At 42.1% G+C, this 18,692-nt stretch overlaps 2 protein-coding genes across 2 annotated transcripts in view; one reads left to right on the top strand and one right to left on the bottom strand.

Annotated features, from left to right (window-relative positions):
• The window catches only part of COL26A1 (collagen type XXVI alpha 1 chain), a 193,570-nt gene extending 183,927 nt beyond the window's left edge, over positions 1-9,643 (bottom strand). The window contains exons 1-2 of the mRNA XM_074845325.1: positions 9,093-9,643; positions 3,547-3,618 (exon numbers count right to left, since the gene is read on the bottom strand). The gene's annotated coding sequence lies outside the window, so the exon portion shown is untranslated. The remainder of the gene's footprint in view (positions 1-3,546; positions 3,619-9,092) is intronic.
• Positions 9,644-10,000: 357 nt separating this feature from the next.
• Positions 10,001-13,495, top strand: IFT22 (intraflagellar transport 22). The gene is made up of 5 exons (XM_074844936.1): positions 10,001-10,060; positions 10,379-10,458; positions 10,561-10,650; positions 11,316-11,518; positions 12,433-13,495. The coding sequence occupies exons 1-5, from the start codon at positions 10,022-10,024 to the stop codon at positions 12,579-12,581; spliced, it is 561 nt and encodes a 186-aa protein (XP_074701037.1). The 5' UTR covers positions 10,001-10,021; the 3' UTR covers positions 12,582-13,495.
• The last annotated feature ends 5,197 nt before the right edge of the window (positions 13,496-18,692 follow it).

Genomic DNA, 18,692 nt, shown 5'->3' with positions numbered 1-18,692 from the left:
TCATGACCAAAGAATGTCTCAGTTTTGGACTCTGGCCCTGAAATCCTCCTACTTCTCTCAATTTCCCCATGGGCCCAGGTTGTCTGACTTGAGCAACCCAACATGAATGGGAGTCTGAGTTCCCTTTCTGCATTGTGCGAGTCACATAAAAGGGAGTGGGCTCACACCCCTCCTGACAAAATACACAAATAAAGGCACACAAAACAGATAAGAAAGGATTTATGGAAATAAGCACCCTCTTATTCCTGCTCCTTCACACCCCAGAGGTTGTGCCACCTGCCCTGTGGAGCCAAGGAACAGAAGAACTGGGGGAGATGCAAGTGGGGAGACTAGAGTCCCCTTTCTTCCACACAGCAAATCCGTATGTTCCATCCATATTTTTTCAGCCTTTACTGATTTTTTTTCAAATCTCCTAGGAACTTTCCCTGTGGGCCATGACAATGAGGCCTAACCACAATAGTCTGCTTTTCTTAGCTGGCTTCCACAGGCCCCTGAAAAGTTGGCTATAGTCCTTCAAAAGTTTGTGGGCTGCAAGCTGAAAATCGCTGCACTGTAGCCATTGTACAGGGATACCTCTGCAGCATGATGCTGCCCAGCTAAGATCTGAAATTGCCTCCAACATTTTCACCTTAGGTGTCTGTTGTTAAGGTGGATTAATAGCAGCCATATGCTTTCTCCCTCTTCTCTCCTCTACCTTGTTCCACGAACTCCTTACCTGCCAGCCATCTGTCTTCACACTGCAAACTTCTTGCCAGCCAGTGCCTTCCTGCACCATCTTTGCCTGTGTTGGACCTTACCCCACAGGCTCCAGCACCTTGTTTCCTTCTTGCTGCAGGTGTTTCTCAGCGCCTGCTCTGGCATGGCTTTCACTATCTCTGTGTGTTACTGGTAAACAGTCAGTCACAATCAACTGTCATACCCATATTTTCCTTACAGTTCTATCTTCACCTTGTTCTGCTCTAAAGCACTGCACATCTAGATTCACGGGACCACACTGATAACTGACATTACATATTTCTTGAAGCATTCACATGAGCCTCTCCCTTCTCTGTCTTCATTCTTTTCCCAAGATCCTATTTTTCAAATTAAGTCTCCTTGTTTTCATAGACTTTGTCTGTTTCAATGTAATTAATCCCCTTCATTATTTTAAAATCATTGACTGAATCACAGCAAGATCTCTTTTTAAACAAGATAATACCAAACCTCTTCAGTCTTGCTTTATAACTCAGAGCTGAAAGGCACAGTATTATTCTCATTTTCCCTGCTTTATCCCCTTAATCATATCCTTCTTAGGTAGAGTGAGCAGTACTGAAAAGAGCACTCTGAACAAGAACTCACCAGTGTTTTATGTAATAACAATAACAAGAACTCAGTTCTTACCGTAATGCAACCCAACATCCTGTTCAGTTGTTAGGGTCTGTTTTCTACAGCTGTGTGTTAGGCTGAGAGCTCTGTGGATTATTTAAAGAGAATATTCTCCAGATTTATCAATTTACCTTTATGAACATTTTGCTCTATGCATTTTAAGAGGAGCAATCACGTAAGTAAACCCCAACACTGTTCAGTGGCACTGTCTTGCTCTTTAGCTGGCTCTCTACCTAATCTCCTCTCTTGAATCTTGCAGATTCCTCCATGGAAGCAATAAAAAGGCAGCTAAGGTGCTAAATATGAAAAAATCATTGTAGGCATTAAAGGCTAAAGTCATTGCAAGGCAGTTGGATCCAAGTATTTCTTGGCTATGCACATGTACACTAATGCTAGCTTAGGTGTTCACAGTATACTCTATTGTCACCAATGGATACCACACCTAATGGGCTTGGTATCCAAAATCCACCCCTCTTCTAGGGCCTCTGGGTGGTTTTGTCAAACAAGCTTAGTCTGAGCACCTTCTTGAACTGGTTGCATGCAGACTTCCCTCCCCTCCTCAGTTCCATTTCTAAATGATGCAAGCTGGAACTATTAAATTGTACTTTGCAAATATCAAGCTCCTCACATAGAACACAGATCTCTCTTTCACCATAAAAAAAAATGCTCTTCATCCCTCTCTCTTTTCTGTTCTGCCTGAGGGAGATCAATCTCTCTACAGATGCAAAACCAATCCCCAAATAATCCTCTGGGATTACACTGGCTCACAGCCCCTCATGCCACTGGATCTCAGGCAGAAAGGATACATGGGCTGCCAGTCTACACCCAGAAAGGATCTGGTTGAACTAACTCCCTGACCTACCAGAGCCATCATGCAATCTCTCAGTGCAGGGTTTAGTGCTTTGTTATATATCATGGCTATTGTAAGGGTAATAGAAATGGAATAAAAATGATACGGTATAAATAGTAAAAATAATGAAAGAAGAGAAGAAAAAAATAAAAGCAGCAAGGTGAGATGTAATCTAACAAGAGAGATAAATTGTTCTTTTTTTGTCAGAAAGGAAATTATAAAGTCTGCAAGATTCTATGAAATGTTTAAACTGATTATTGCCCAAAAAAAGAAATAAATGCTTTTGACCAGACTAAGGAGATTTTTGGTATGTGATAGTATGGTAGGACAAGACTATCAGCTTCACTGTGTGCCTGGAAAGAAGTAGCTCACAGCAAAACATTTTTTGGCTCAATTCACATCTTGAGTATTTAACTCTAAGATTGTTGTGAAAAACCCAGTGCAGTGCCCCAACTGTAGGGTGATGCACTATTTTGCATTGAAAACAGGTGTTCAGTTGGCTGGCTTTCTAGCGGAGCACAGTAGATTTGTCCCAGATTTTCTGTACATGATCTCTAGGTAATTCTTACCTTTTTTTTAGATGTTTCAAGAAAATTAGATAATTATTTTCCATGTTCTGAGCCTTCCCTGAACTGCCTGACAGTAGATTTACAGAGCTGAGCTGTAGGTCGGGCAGAGAGGGAGTCTGGCCAGCTTACAGAGGAGGTAAGTGGACTTTGGAAAAAGCAGTGCTGCAATTCTGGAGCATCTCTGAGAACAACCACAGCTTGTAACGTCTGCCCTGGCACACTGCAGCTATGGCTAGCAACCTACTGAGGTGCTGTCTCTGGCTGGGGAAGAGAAGAGCAAACAGTCTTGATAACCCAACCATTAATTTCCTTAGTTTTGAAGCTGTGTTAGGTAAAAAACTACATTAACTGAAACTCTCCACTGTGTTTATTAATTTTAAATGGCTTTGAGATACAGTTTCTTCAAAAGATCCTGTATAATCAGTCTCCATTGTTCTGTATATATTTGCAGAAGATAACAGCTTCATTAAAATATAGTGTGCTATTAACAGCAGTAAATATATAGCCTTAAACCTTAAAATGTAATGCAATTAAATAAGAAATATGAACCTAAGGAGGTTAAGTGCAATCAACCACTGACATTTACATTTGATTTGAATTAAAAAACACACACAGAGGGAAATAAAGGGCCTCGGTACATACTTGGATAACAGGAAATCCCCTGGATGTAAAAATAGTGAATTTAAGAATGAAGAATATAAAGGTCTAGTTCAAATTAAAGATTTTATGACTGAGGACTCCATTAAATCTTTGAACACTTACAGTAAAGAGTTTGGAACGCTTCCAGTCCAATTCTTTATGTTCTCACAAATGACAGATTATACTTCTGAACTTCTATGGCAAAAGAAAGAAAGAGGGATTGTATTAATCCATCTAAATCTGGAGCTTGATAATTAAGATGAAAACTATAACAATCTGTGCTTAGGTGAAGCATGGTATTTTTATAACCTAGCTCAAGACAACATCACTAGCCAAGCGAAAAGTAGAAGATTTACATTTTCAAGTTATTGAAGAACAATAAAATAACGAACCAGTTAATACTACCTGATCAATGATCTGTACTAAAGATGAACTTTTCTATAGTACATAGTCTACTTTGCTTTTTATATTTCCAAGACATTCCTCATGGTGTTTAAAATACATAGTACAACACACTGCTTCTAATTTTACCCCGACCTGCAGAAATGCAAGGATCTTCAATTGCAGCAAGTCTGCAGTGGCAGACCACGTACAATCAAAGTGCCACTCTTACACACATGTATTTGTAGCCGTAAGGTATTAAGGAGGACCTTTCAAATGAGGAGTTTGCAAGTGAGTCAAGCATTGGAAACTATTGTACTACTTCTCCCAGGTTTCAAAGGGAATCAAGGCAAAATCATCAAGGCTACAGATTTTTAAGTTGGGGGTGTAGAGTTAAGCATTCATCACTTATCCAGGTACCTAAGCAAAGAAGCAAGGATTTTAGATCTTGTTCCAGACTCCTCAAAACATACTAATTACTGGTATAAATCAGTTGTCTCTAATGGCATACTGCCAAGAGGTAATTGAGCCTTAAATGAAAATTAATGTGAGACATCTGAAAAGACAGCTGATTTGGCCCAGGATGTTAGCAGAAACATAACGCCTGGAAGGACTGCAGGATTAAGGAACTCCCATGTTTGGCCATAAATTCCAAAGTGACACATAAGTCAAATCAGAAGATGAAAATGAGAGAAAACAAAATCTTCCTGTCAGTAGGATCTCCTCTCCTATAGGAACACATGGCAGTCCCTCTAAAGACAGTACACACTTTTTTGCTTGCTTTCTATGAAGTCACTGAGGGTCTGGCCTTGAGTGAATAAATAGATCAGACAATGTTAATAAATGCAGGCTCTTTCCAGACCAACAGGGGCGGCAGACACCACAGCTGTCAGTAAGAAACAAAACTTACTTTGAAATTTTATATTCAAAACAAAAAGCATACTGGTCTAATAGAAAAGGTTCCATGAGCCCTTGTGAATCACAAATAACAATTATCCTTTGATTGTCTTGTTTCAGTACCTTCTAGTCTACCACCTATAGAACCCTTTTTACCAAACATAGAGAAATGTTTTTCGCCTAGCCCAAGAAGGCTGCCATGCTCTCTTCTAAGAATAAAGGGTGCCCAGCACAATATTTCTCATTTCTCACCATCAGGCTGTATTTCTCTTTGACTGCTCTCACAAACAGATATTGAGAACATCAAATTTAAGAGGTCTGACTAAAGGTATGACTAGATGCATGCTTTAATGCAGTGGACATCTGCACAGTAGCTGAAAAAAATGGTCTCATCCTTGTGCCACTTGGCCATGTCCCCGCAGGTCCTCATTACCTCCTTTCTGATAGCATCAGCTTTTTGTGCAGTTATGCAGTGAACAGGTTCAGGGAGCTGATTTTTGTTTTTTTTTTCCCCCGAGGCATCAGACTAGTTTTCAATTGAATCAATTCTATCTAAACAGGTAACTGGAAGGAAGCTAGACCAAGAGCTGGGGACGTGAATGGAGGCAATACTACTTCTTTGAGTGGGTAGTAATACAAGTTTATGTCATATGTAAAAAAGCAGGCATCCACAGCATAAATTAACATTCCAGGCTTTGTCAACAGGCAGTGAAGACTCTCCTAAATAGATGCTTCCAATAGATAATTCAGAATACCTAAACCAGAAGCCTAAAATTAGAGAGCATGAATATGACAAGACCATAATTTCTCAGTACTGCAATTCCCACAGAGTTGAGGCTCTATTTACAAATGCAAATGATCTGGGCTTTAGTAGAAATACTTTTGCTTAATGTTTTTTTCCATGGAAAAATTAAAATTTTCCCCTGTGAGGGGGAAAGAAGACCCTCTGAAGGGCTCTCCTGCTAACACAATAAACATCTGTGGGTTCTTTCCTCTCAAATGCTATTTTTCTAGGGGGTCCCTCTCTGATGAATTAGCAGTCCCAGTAGATCATGGCAAACAATCCTGCATACCACATCTTAAGAAATGGGACTTCTTGGAACAGATCGGTTTGGTCTGCCTTAACACAGGCAAGTTAACACCACATTATCAAATGCACTGAGGTCACCAACCTCCATCAGATGATCTGCTTGATCCTTTTCAGACAAAAAAAGAAAAAGAAAAAAGCTTGAATTCCTTACAGAAATCTGAGTGCTCCAAGCTGGAAGCAGTAGGCTCGGCCACTCACAGCCCACCCACCTACAGATCAAGATGGACTGGAACAACCTCCTCCATGAGCCAGAAAAGTAAAGGGGGTTGGGTGGTGGGAGGAAGAGTTTCATATTTCATCTACCACTTTTAATAGAAAACAGAACATAGTGGGGGTTGAAAGGAAAATGCCAAATCCCTGGAGATCCTAAGTGTTGGCCTTGCAAGTCAAAACTGTCAATCACACCATGTCCCCTCCAACTCGTGCTTCTTGAAGGGAAGGAAAGGCAGGAGGCAATGGGCTGGCACGTTTAGCCACTAGGTGTTACTGTTGCTCCACAGAATGGGATCAGAGCAATCACTTTCGAATAAGCAAAACATCTACCAGAGACATCATCTGCAGCTGTACCTTAAGATTTAAACCATAGAAACTAAATTGTACTTCTGGATTCATGTATAGTGACTCAAAAATCAGAGCACTTGGCTGTGTTTTCTTGGGGGGGTCGTGGAGGTAGACTGCTGCTCTTTGTGTTTTGTTTATACATCACTGCGTAAATGGAGCAAGTCAAATTCATCCCTTGGGAACTTCCACTGACTTTGATGAAGGTACAGAGGGAGAATTGGGCCGCTTAAGGTGTCACTGAGTTCATGTCCACTGGTCAGGAAAATACATTGGCGGCTGAGTTGCCTGCCTCCTCTGTGAGTGGCCACAGCTGCACTGACACTTAGAGACATTTTCATTAATGCTAGATCTGCTCTCAGCCAGGTGGGTTCCTCAGGCAAGTCATTTCAGCTTTCTCTGCTTTTGTTTCTTCATCTATAACATGGAAATAAAGTTCCTCTTCTCCTCTGGGAAGGACTTTGAGACCACAGATAAATCAGAGCTGTAGTCCTTGACAATCTGTTGTCATGAACCAAGCAACAGGTTTTGCATGAGCTTTCTCTATTGATTCCAGAATAGGTTTTCTGAGAAAGACTGAACTGAGTGCTTCTCCCTCCTTGGTAGCCACTTTTAAGTGAAACAGATTCATGACAAAGAGCAGTGCTCCACTTCACCCCTGTCAATGTACCTTAATGTCCTGTTTCCATTTGGTCCTTTTTCATAGCTCTACCAAAACTTTATCCAGAGGACAGCCACACTTCACCCAAAACTTTATCATTTACTAAATCAACTAGGCTTTGAACCTCAGAGACATATCCCTTCCCTGAGCTTCTCAAGCAACAAGCTTCAAGTTCACAACAATATTGACTTCTTAATTTTTCATAACAGGCTTTAGAGCACAAAAATAGGTGTTTCTTCCTTTCAATTCTCGTACTCTATGCCTTGCCCCCAGATGAACCAGTATAAATAGAGGATGTAATGCAGGTCTCTGCATGCCCCCACGAGAAAGCTGTTTCTGCACACACATAATAAATGTCATGCAACACACAACAAACAGGCAGAGCAGTCATTCTCATGGTAAGTCTTGCCATGTGGTTGTACTTCTAACCAAGGCATTATTTTCACACAGAACTTGATTTGAGTGCTCCAGGGTATGTTTTCCAAAGTTTGGAAACATTGTTACACTACATTAAACAAAGTACCAGTACTGAGCCACAAAATCTTATGAAAGATTTTTTGAGTTGTTTTTATAGGAAAATTTTTATACGCCACATTAAATGAAATATAATGCAAACTTAAAATACTGTTCTCCAAAACACTGAATGATTTGCAAGCGCTAAAGTATTATTTGAAAGGTGACTGGCACTACATTTTACTGCTGCTTCCAGAAAAACCTGTGGGCCTCTAACTTGGAGGCAAAGTCCTCTTATCTGCAATTCAGGCAACAAGTATGACATACCTTGATACAGCAATCGATATGTCTCATGGTTTGAGTTCTCATCGACATTTCTAGAGTGAAGAACATTTTTATTGAAATATTATTGATAGCCCCCAATTATTTCTGGTTTTTGAAGGAAAAGTAGGATCTGTCCACGGAGAAGCATCTGGAGATTATAATTTTTGCTTGCTACCAAAACATTATGGTAGAAAAACAGGCATCTAATAAATGCAAGAATTATAGACCATTACCAGTATTGTCTGGAAGTAGTTCACTTACTGCTGGAGTTTTCTCTCTGCTGCAGTCTAACAAAGAGTTTTAAATAAGTGAAACAAAATGGCCTTGCTGATTTGTACACGTGTACTCTCAGCAAACAATACATCAGCAACAAACATAACTTTACCCATATGCCTAAGGCAGATGCTGATACCATCAAATGTACTTGACTTAGATGCCTTTGAAAATGTCACCCTAAGTGGCTTGGAAGCTTAATTCCCACTTTCTAAAGTGACTTCAAACCCTAAATCACATGGATAAATCCAAAAATTGCAGCCTTAGTCAGCTGTGCTCTCCTTACTCTTCAGTGGCTAATATAAACACACAAAGACCCTATCTGACACTTCATCTAAAAATTAATCCTAATTGCTTTCTGGGCAGCTGCACAAACAGCCAGTTTTACCCAGTTTCAGTTACCTCTTACTCTTTTTTTTTTCCCCTCTTCTGTGCTGCGGTCCACAATAGGACCCTTTATAACCCATTTCTTTTCATGTGCTAGTGGCAGCTAATAACATGTGCCAGCTAATAAGAGAGGCTCTCCTACTCTCCTAATTTCTTCTCTCTAGGTCACCCTTTCTGTCTTTCCTTTGGAAGTTAGTAGGTCTGAAATGCGGACAACATAGCTGTATAAAGGATTAACTACGAGCTGTCCCAGTTCACTGTGAATTTGGTCCTGAATCACATGTGGATCTTCAGAAACAGAAAATACACATCCAGTCTGCTACAGCAGAATCAAATTCAGTGCTAGCTGCAACTATGGTTTTTATACTGTCTTTGTCCCACCAACCTGAAAACAAAGGGTTTTCTGAAGTTTAAAATACTGTGTGAATGGTGTGATGCCACTGCCACATGGAACCATCCTAAACCATCCCTATGTAAAGAGTAAAACGGCAAATAAGTCTATAGTGTGACAGAAAAGACTCTCCCCCCTCACTGAGAGCAGAGCAATTCTGGTTCACATTTATTAGTAGTACTAGTAATAAACATTTACATTATGGTAGCACCTAGAGGCCCTATTTGAAAGCTTGTCTAAAACTGCTATTGTACCTGGGCACTAAACAGCTCTGAAGCAGCACATCTGTCTGCCAGATGTTTTTTTCTTAGAAGCTGCAATGTAAAAAAGCCTCTTGCTTCCCCTAACAAGCCTTAATAAGAAACTTCAAGAGCTTGCTTCATTGTCCGTTCAGGAGAATCTGCAGTCAAAATCGCAACGGAACTTCAGGCAAGGACAGCACTTCCAAGCTAGTGAGGGACACCAGAGCGGTGTACGAGCACTGTGGGATTTCTGAAGGTGTTCAGTATCCGTCAGCCTGACCCTCGCTTTCCAGAGGACAGAAAGGCCACGGGGACACCTCTCCCCCGAAACAGCGCGGGCAGGAGAATCCGCTGCCAGTCCCGCCCGACAGACACAGGAGCTGGCCGTCCCCTCAGGGCACCCTGCTGTGCGTTTGAGGCCGTACAGGCGCTGCGAACCGCACTGCGGGCAGCGCGCGGGAGGCCTGGGCGCGCAGAGCCAGAGCCAGAGCCCGAGCCCGCCGCTGCCGCGCCGCCAGCCCCCTCAGGAGGGGCGCGGGGCGATCCCACCGCCGGGGCTCCTGAGAGGCCGCGTCCATCTGCCGCGCCACGGGCCCTACCGGGTGGGAGGGGAAGAGGGACCGCAGCTGCCGCGGAGCAGCCAAGCGAAGCGGGGCGGGGCGGGGCGGGGCGGGGTCCCCGGCGACCCCGGCCCCGCGGAGCCGCCCGGGCGGGCCGTTCCCTCACGACGCGCGGGCGGCGGCCAGCCCTGCGCGCGCCCCGCTCCCCCGCCACGTGACGGCGGCCGTCCCCGCGCGCGCCCCGCTCCCCCACCACGTGACGGCGGCAAGGCCAATCGCAGCGCGCCTTCCCCTGCTCCCCCTCCCACCAGCACCCCCTCCCCGCGCGGGCGCGTTGCTGGGCAACGGGCGGGCGGGAGGTGCCGCCCCCCCCCCCCCGCCATGCTGAAGGTGAAGGTGCTGCTGGTGGGGCCCCGCGAGGTGAGCGCGCCCCGGGCCCGCCGGAGCCCCCCACCGCCCCATCCCCAACCCTCCCGCCCGCTCCGAGGCCGTGTTCACCTCCGCCCCGGCCCCTCGACCCCCCTCCCCACGCCCCACGCCTGTCCCCTGAGGGCCGCAGTCCCCGCGGCCTGCCTTAGGCATCGCCGTGCAGAGGATGCGGCTGTGGAGGCGGGAGGGAGGAGGGGGGCAGGCCTGCGTGCACAGGGGCCTTAGCTGGAGGGCGAGCAGGGAGCCCGTTTAATGTGGCTTTGGCACATTAAATTCCTACGGGTGTCTTTCACTCCCGCTTTCTCCCAGGCTGGAAAATCGGTGTTGGCAAACTTTGTTTCGGAGAGCATGGAAGGGATTGGCAGCTACAGCCCAACGCAGGGTGTAAGGTGAGCAAAGGCTCGTGGCGTGCTGACTGAACCAACCCCCTGACAATTGCCTGTCCCTCAGAAAGTCCCGATATCACATTGTATATCCACTCGTTTTCACAGGATCCTGGAGTATGAGAAGCCAAACTTGAACGGTAACAGTAAGGGAGCTGGCTGTCGATTTGAGTTGTGGGATTGCAGTGGTGATCAGAAGTAAGCCAGCATTGTTGCTACTTCTTCCAGGTTACTTAGTTCATGATAGTTCTGCTTACACAAAACATTCATACTTAAAGCCTAAAACCAGTGATCTTTTTGAGATGAGGAATATTCCCAACTCTTTACCCCGTTATATTTTTTTACAGCTTTCTGCTATGAAGCATCTGATACTAGGTACTCACTGCCATGATACCAGCTGACACTGAACTTTGTTTTGGATAAAGATTGAGTATAACAGCAAAGTCCATAGCTCCTAGAATGCAGTTACAGGTACAGGAGACGGGCCCACTCTATAATTGCCTTTATCTCTTTGAAGTTATTATGTGAATGGACTCCAAACAATGTATATATATGTATGACTGAGGCCTTAATTTCTAAAAGACGCAACTGAGAACTGGACAGATCTGTTTTTAGGGAAAAAGTTTAAATAAGCATTTGACCAAAAACTACACTGTCAGCAAATAAGGGGACCAACTACATAATAGGAAAGTCAAAATATTTGGAATATGATAGATCACTGGCAAGATTACTAATGCTATAATAAAGAAAAAGTACTGAAATGTGTTCTTGAGAAGGGAAGAAGAAAACTTGAGGAAGTTTGAGTGCATGTTTCTGTTTTACAACTATCAGTCTTACCATTTGCCATGCATCTGTTTTTCAAGGTTTGAAACATGCTGGCCAGCTCTGATGAAGGACTCTCATGGCGTAATAATAATCTTCAATCCTGAGCTGCCCAGTCACCTGAAAGAAATTGAAATGTGGTACTCCTGTTTTGTGCAGCAGCAGCCACTGCTTGATAGTCAGTGTCTCCTGGTTGCACATCACAAGCCGGGCAGCACGGGGGACGCAGAAAATCTGTCCTTGGGTAAGAAGATGGAAAACTCAATCTGTAGCTCAGAGGTTTTTATTGAGCTATGTACCTCTAAAATTGTTCACAGCTTGCATTTTTCATTTAAATCTGCCAATCGAAGAATACTACAGTGCTTTGCAAAACCAGAAGTAATGAATTTCAAAGGTCATCTAGAAAGTGAGGAATATTCCTATTTCACAAAAGGGACAGTAAAGGCGAGAAGAGTTTGAGTGACTTCTCTAAGGCAGTGAGTGTGCAGCTGAGCCAGGAATTAGAACTCCTGCCATATTTCATCATCACTAGTAGATTGTTTCTTACGTTGAATTTTATCTTTTTTTAGCTGACGCTTTTGAGGCCATTTAAGCTTGCTTGTTATTGATCAAAAGAATAGGAGCCCTTTGAAATAAAAGGCTAACGATCTTCCTCTTAAAATTAGTAATAGGTACCTTATATACTGCAAAATTATTTGTGGCTGTTTATACAAATGAGAACACACGCTCCCTCTGAGCAACCTGTTCCGGTGTTCAGACAAACACATATTTATTATAAGTATTAATATATTAATAAATATTTAATATAACGATATTGTTCCATCATTCTGAAGTAATCAAAGAATGTCATATCACTTCAATAGAAAACCTGCAATTCAGTTCTGAATTACTTTATTCTGCCTGAGAGACCAAAACCGGTACTTTAAGCTTTAATAATAATGTTTGAAGAATTTAATCTAGCAACAAATTGTACTTGTTTGTAATGCTAACAAGCTATGATGCATTCCTTTTTCATGTGTTAAATGTTATCTGGGGTATCAAACATTGGATACTGCTGAATTCTGACTCACTTTGGGATGAGCTGCCCCATGACCTTGATTGTGAATATTTCTTTTTATAAAAGGAATATACCTAATTATTTTTTATTTACCTTCAAAGCTTACCCACTGAACAAGCTAAAACTAATACATTCCAACTTAGAAGAAGATCCTGAAGATGTTCGGATGGAATTTATGAAATACTTCAGAAGCATCGTCAGCTTAATAAATGAGAGCAGAGAGAGGGAAGAAATGTCAATTATCTCATAACATTAAAAGAAATACAGAACAGGGAAGAAAAAGGATTGTTTTCACTTTGTAAGCTCTACTAGCTTGTGAACAGGTCCTCACAATGAGAATTTTCCAGCCTATAAACACTTCAGACTATAAACAAGTGCTGACATCAGATCAACTGTGGTGCCAAAGAGATGGCTGCACATCCAGGAATTTGGGTAACTTTAGCTGCACTTTGGTTTCATTTCACATCAGAGGTACAGAAAGGTATTGTTTAATATGTTAGTGTGGACCAAAACATAAAGGTATGGGTCATCTCTTCACTTCAGAATCTCTTTTTGTAGAGGTGTTAAGAGAAGAAAGCCTGACAGAACATAAGATTTGTGGAGTTCTGTTGAAGCATCTGAGTAAAGTGCTCATGTTAGCTGTGTTCCTGGAGAAGTTATGCTTTTGGAAGTCAGTACAAACTGATTGGAATAGAGATCTGAGAAGCAGTTGTGGTGTGGAATCCACATTTTTATGTTCCAAGTTCTTATCTTTCTGTCCAGCATCTGAAGAGAGCACATTGCATAGCTATTGCCTTGGCAAGGCAGACAGGTTGCAGTCCTTCTCAGGACTAGGTTCTTCTTCTATTCCAACTAAATATGTTATTGGGGACAATGTATAGGTCTCTCTGGGAGGAAGAGAATTAAAATCTCAGTGTAGTGCAATACTTTGATCTATGTTGTGAGCCTCAATAGAGGAGAAAAGTTCTTCATTCTCCCAAGGAGGAAAAGCTGTTTCTAAACTTGTATTACTGTTCCCTGTTGCATTGAAATAAGTGGTTTCATAGATAATTTACTTTCTGATTTGTTTGGTTTGCACTCATCCCTGTTCTTAGTGTGTTTTGCTGTGGAAGACTTTTTTTATAACGTGCAGTATTAAAGCAATAAAAACATTTTTAAAATGCATCCTTTTTGTTCTCAGAGGGAAATTTAATTATGGTTTTGTGGAACTCTTATCAACTTGCTTAATTTTTAGTAAGGAAAACAGTGATAAATTTGTAGTACGTTTTACACTAATTAGCTCCAATGAGACATTCACAAAAACTTGTCACCAGCCCAAATAGCCAAAGAAATGACAAATGAAAAACAGAAGCATGTATCCATACTGACACACTTTTTTTTTTTTTTTTCCCCAGAAGATAATTTAAAGGGGAGAGGGACTGGGAGCTGGAACTGCAGAAACCCTTGAGAAGCATCCCATTTCACCTTGTACTGCAGCTCATGTGAAGTGTGAGATCAGTGGTTGTCAGAAATATGTCTGACCCACAGCACTAAATTTTACAGATTTTGTTTCACGCCATACAGCTATGTTAGAGCTGCAGCTGTTTTTGTTAAGTATATTGTTAAAACAGCCTTGTCCTCACATCAACATTGTCTTTTAGTAAACATCCTTTACAGAAAGTATGTTATAAAACAGGAGGTCCTTGATGTATTTTAGTTCAAGACAACAGGAGTGACAGCCTCTTGGGTTTTTCAGTCATCTAGGTTAATTAGTCTACTATTTTTCCTGTTTTCATAGTTTGTTATTTCCTGAGTAATGAGTAGCCTGTCCTTGCGCAAATACTCTGACAAGAAGATGACAAGAAGAGATGCCTCAAAAATCTACTCGGCTGTTCGCACATCTTTTCTCCTGGCCTTCAGTGTGCAGTCAGGGGCTCTCTGCAGGGTTTTGTCTAGGGAGCTTCAGTGAGAGCAGAGCGCAGCCGGGGTGTGGTGCACTGCCACGGGCTGGTGTGAGCAGTAGCTCAGGTCTTGTCCTGGCCTCCTCAAAATGCCCACAGGTCTCAAGGCAAGAAATTGGTACTCCCTTTCTTTTGTCAGTCCCCTTTAATGGGATTCATTCTAGTGGCTTAACAATGATTGACTGTAGCAGCATAAAATAAGTTACTTTTCTTGTTGCTTTCAGGTAGGAGAAGATCTTTCAGTTATTTTTGTATACTGCTTGAAGCACTTCTACATCATCATGCTCAAAATCAACAAACACATTGCTAGAGTCTGAAAACCTCTTCATCTCAGTAGTGTTTTGTACTTTCCCATCTCTTTTGTCTTTGATTATTAGGCCCTGTTGATTTAAAACAAAGGTGTATGAGGTGAAAGATTAAAAGAAGATCTCAGAATAGTTCCAAGTTGTAAAACTAATGGCTAGAAATAACACAACAAAACATACTGAGCTAGGTTCATACTTTAGAGAGTTGCTGTTCCAGTGATACGCTGGTTTGCTCAGGTTGGCACCAGGCGTGTGGCGTGTGAAGTTGTGTGCACGCACAAATAACCTGCACTGTTCTTTTCTTGGGTGCTTGGTGTGCTCACAGAATTTGCTGCCCCAGCTTCTTCTCATTGTCTGCTGGCTCCTATTCTGCCATTAAAGCTAAAAGCTCCACTCGGTTCTGAGAGGAAAAGAGGGGGTGGTACTGAAAGAAAACATCAGTGAGAGGAAGGACACCAGGAAAGAAAAAAGCAAAATAAGCAGTAAAAGATTAAAAGAAAAGGTTGGAGGCAAGTAGTGGGAGGTTGGCATTTCAACATCTACATTTTATTTATATGACTTTTGAAACAATCAGCCTTTATATGTTTGCAATCAGTGTCATAGGGTGGTCTATTGGAGGCAGTTATTGGAAAATTCACAGTCTAACTAGAGAACAAGTTTTTTACATGCTGCCTTAGATTATTTTTTCCTTGTTGCCAGCTGTGTGGTGCTGGAGCCAATTTTTAAAATATACTGCCTTAATAAATTCAGTTTTTCCCAACAGCAACATTGTGATATACACTGGTAAAGACTGGTCTGAAACCTACCAAATATTTTATTTGGAATGTAAACCAGTGTTTGGGTGATTCCAGGGTTGAAAAGTCAATGAACTCTCCTATTCACCACCTTGCTTCATGCAAAATGTTAATCATGATCTTACTTTAAACTCAGATGAAGGATGTAAATCACAGGTATCTATATATTGCAACACATTGTTCATTAGAGAAGAAAAATACTGTTAGACAGAACCAAAGACAGATCCCTAGACTTGGCTTTATGTTATCCAGAAAGGTCATAATACGTAATAAATGTGGAACATCATTCATAAAATCTGGCCAAGAGATTAATTTCTGTGACTGCTGAAGAACAGAGTAAATGCATAGACCCATGCAAAATTAATCCTTAGTATTGGAGAAGATACAGAGAAAGTATTTATTCAGAAGTACCGTTTATTAATGATTTATGAAACAGGTCAACAGAGACACCCAGTTAGAAGGGGGGTAGGAGAATGCCAGCTGAACACATGCCTCTGTCTCTGCCCTTTGCAGCCTGCCTGTCCCGTGTGGTCAGTAAGTCTGCAGAGCTTCAGACGCCACATCACGGCGTTACTCAGGCTGGGGCTGCGCAGTCCTATTTGTTTGCTTGAAGCGATGTGGTCAGTAGGTGACTGTTCCATGGCACTGTCCGTACTTCTGCTTGGGAGAGCAAATAATTGTCCAGACAAGTGTAAAGGAAACTGGGAACACGAGGTAATCAGCCACAAGTTACACGGAAGTCAGTTGGCAAGCCACAGGTTTAACTAGGAGTAGGAACAATTTAGGAGCAGAAGATAACAGCAAATTTGCAGCAAAAGCACTTTTATTTTACTCTTCCACACTTACCACCATGCTTGGAAGTTTGGCAAGGCTTTTTGGGTGACCTTTCTGAGAAGTGGAAGGGAAGGCAGAGAACCAGTGAAGTCTGTCAATTCCTCCAAACAAATGTCACCTTCTCGAGGTGTCCTCAGTCCCTCGGAGTGAACAGTTCATGTCCTCTTCTCATTCTGTCAGCAGCCACGTACTCCCAGACCCCTGCTTTGTATGAACTGTGCACAAATTGGAGGTCTCCAAGTTCCCTGTCCGTTTCTGCGGTTCCTCATCCATACTGGAATTCAGTGTTTATTTGTTCCAGTGACCTTTCTGTGATCACCTGCACTGTCATGGTTTGGGAAACTGAGGCTGGAATCAGGGGGCTGGAACATTTTAAATATGAATTCAAATACATTCAGCCTCCCCAGTGCAGAATCCAAAGACTCCAGGGTATGCCAACTGTGCAGCGAGAAAACAGCCTGTTACTTAAACAGAAGTCATCCAGGTGCAATATTATTTTGTCACTTAGAATTGAGTATTGATAATCCTGACAGCCTACATCATTGTATTTATGATGTACAGAAGTTATTTTCGAAGTTTTATTGTTGTATATCTACAAAAAGGTTTACAGCTATAGGTGAGGTCTACTCAAGTTCACACTCATCTCCCACAGAAGTAGTTGGTACATCATTGCTTTGGACAGTTGACCTACCAGACAAAGAGTCAGCATGGAAATCTGACAGGGAGCGCCAGAATCAGAACTCTTTAGAGTTACCAATGCAGAATTCTAAGACTTCAGGGTCATACACAGAAAATTAATGGCTGTGGCTACCTTGCAGACTGGTGATTTAAGACATTGAAGCTCTTCAATTGTAAAATAGGGTTTGCTCAGGTTACCTCGTACAAGCTGTTTTCTGCACACACAGAACATAACAAAGCCAATAACTACTTGTGATGATGAAAACAGTTACAGGCACTGCAATCCAGATGTGTGGCTTCCAGGGTAGAAATCATACTTGTTTATAACCAAACTTGGGGAGTAGCAGCAAAGCCGAATGAAATACATTTGGACCTTACCAAAAAAATGCAGCTTTCCTTTCAAGTCATATATTTTGAAGGCCAGGCCTTTGGTCTCAGTTGCTCTCAGCAGTATTGTTCTAATGGACACAATAGACATAAGAAATCCTATGTTCCTATTTCTATTATTGCACTGCCAAGTGACTACAAGGAAGTCACGTAGGCCACCACATTTAAGAGTGCCCATCCGTGCTGTGTTTTTGCATGCTCAGTTTAAAATATGTAGGGTGCTGATGTGCAGACACTTGAGGAAGCAACTTCTAGAAGGTATCCAGGATCTCTTAAAATCAGATCTTAAATGACTCAACAGGAGTACCTTGCTCTGGAGGTCACCTGTGAGTATTTCCTCTCACCACTTCTCCAGAAGTCTTCATTGGTGGAATACTTCAGTGGTGCAGCAAAGATTCCCCAAAACATCAGTTTACCTTCTTGAGAAGTTGCCTTTCCTGAGATGCTAGAAACACTCTAACACTACCTCACACGGCTTTAGTCAGCGCTCTTCTTGCACACAGACACTATCGCACTTGTGAACAGAACATACCATATGTTACAACAAGCAGTTCAGGGAGTTAATTCACATGATTGAAGCAGGCCCCTTGTCAGTTCAGGTGTGTATTTTTGCACTGATCCATCTTATGTTATTTACTTAGGACAAGATTCCCCCTTGAGTGACTGAGGTTTATATAACTAGATACCTCGTAAAGGCACCTTCTTAGAATTTGCTGAGAATTCATCCTCAGAATATCAGTCCTCCTACCTCTTCCCTCTGGCTGTAATCACCAATCTGATGGAACTGGCTTTGTGCAAATGGTGTACAGGTTTGGTCACCCATGCTCAGAAAGCTGCACTGAATCAGAAAAAGGCCACCTGAATGGCTGAAGAAGAAAGAAACAGTTTTATCAGGAGTGTTTGGTTTTTTCATTCTAGCAACATAGGGAGAGAAGGCACACGCTTGATTTCTGAAAATATATGACAAAGAAAGAAAACTGACTGTATTTACTTCAACATAACAGGAGCAATCATCAGAGCAGGGATGCTGTTCTTAAAAGGCTGGACCATTCTGATTAAGTTACACAAACCTAAATATAAAGCACTCGTCACCTGCTCCTTTTGCTTATTCTTGCCCCATCTCCCCACCCTTAAACTGTAGAAGGAAATAATTTGACCTTGAATACAAGGTGACCTTATATTTAGGTTCTTTTCTTTTTCCCTGAAAGAGGAAAGGAGGAGACACCTAATATTCAGGCCTACATTCTATTTGTGTATAATCTAAACTAAAAGACAGCTTTGACACAATAATGTATGTGAACAAACTAGTCATTAATAACTCTAGTCAGGAAATTGAAGAGGGTTTCTAACAAACAGAGTGGGAAAAACCTACCTGGTTTCAGAATGGTGCTTAATTAATAGTTGGTGGTTGAGTGTCACTGGA

This window comes from Strix aluco, chromosome 19 (assembly GCF_031877795.1).
Source record: "Strix aluco isolate bStrAlu1 chromosome 19, bStrAlu1.hap1, whole genome shotgun sequence".
In the NCBI taxonomy this organism is placed as follows: domain Eukaryota; kingdom Metazoa; phylum Chordata; class Aves; order Strigiformes; family Strigidae; genus Strix; species Strix aluco.
The sequence above is the reverse complement of the archived record's forward strand: the minus strand, read 5'-3'. Positions and strand labels throughout refer to the sequence as shown.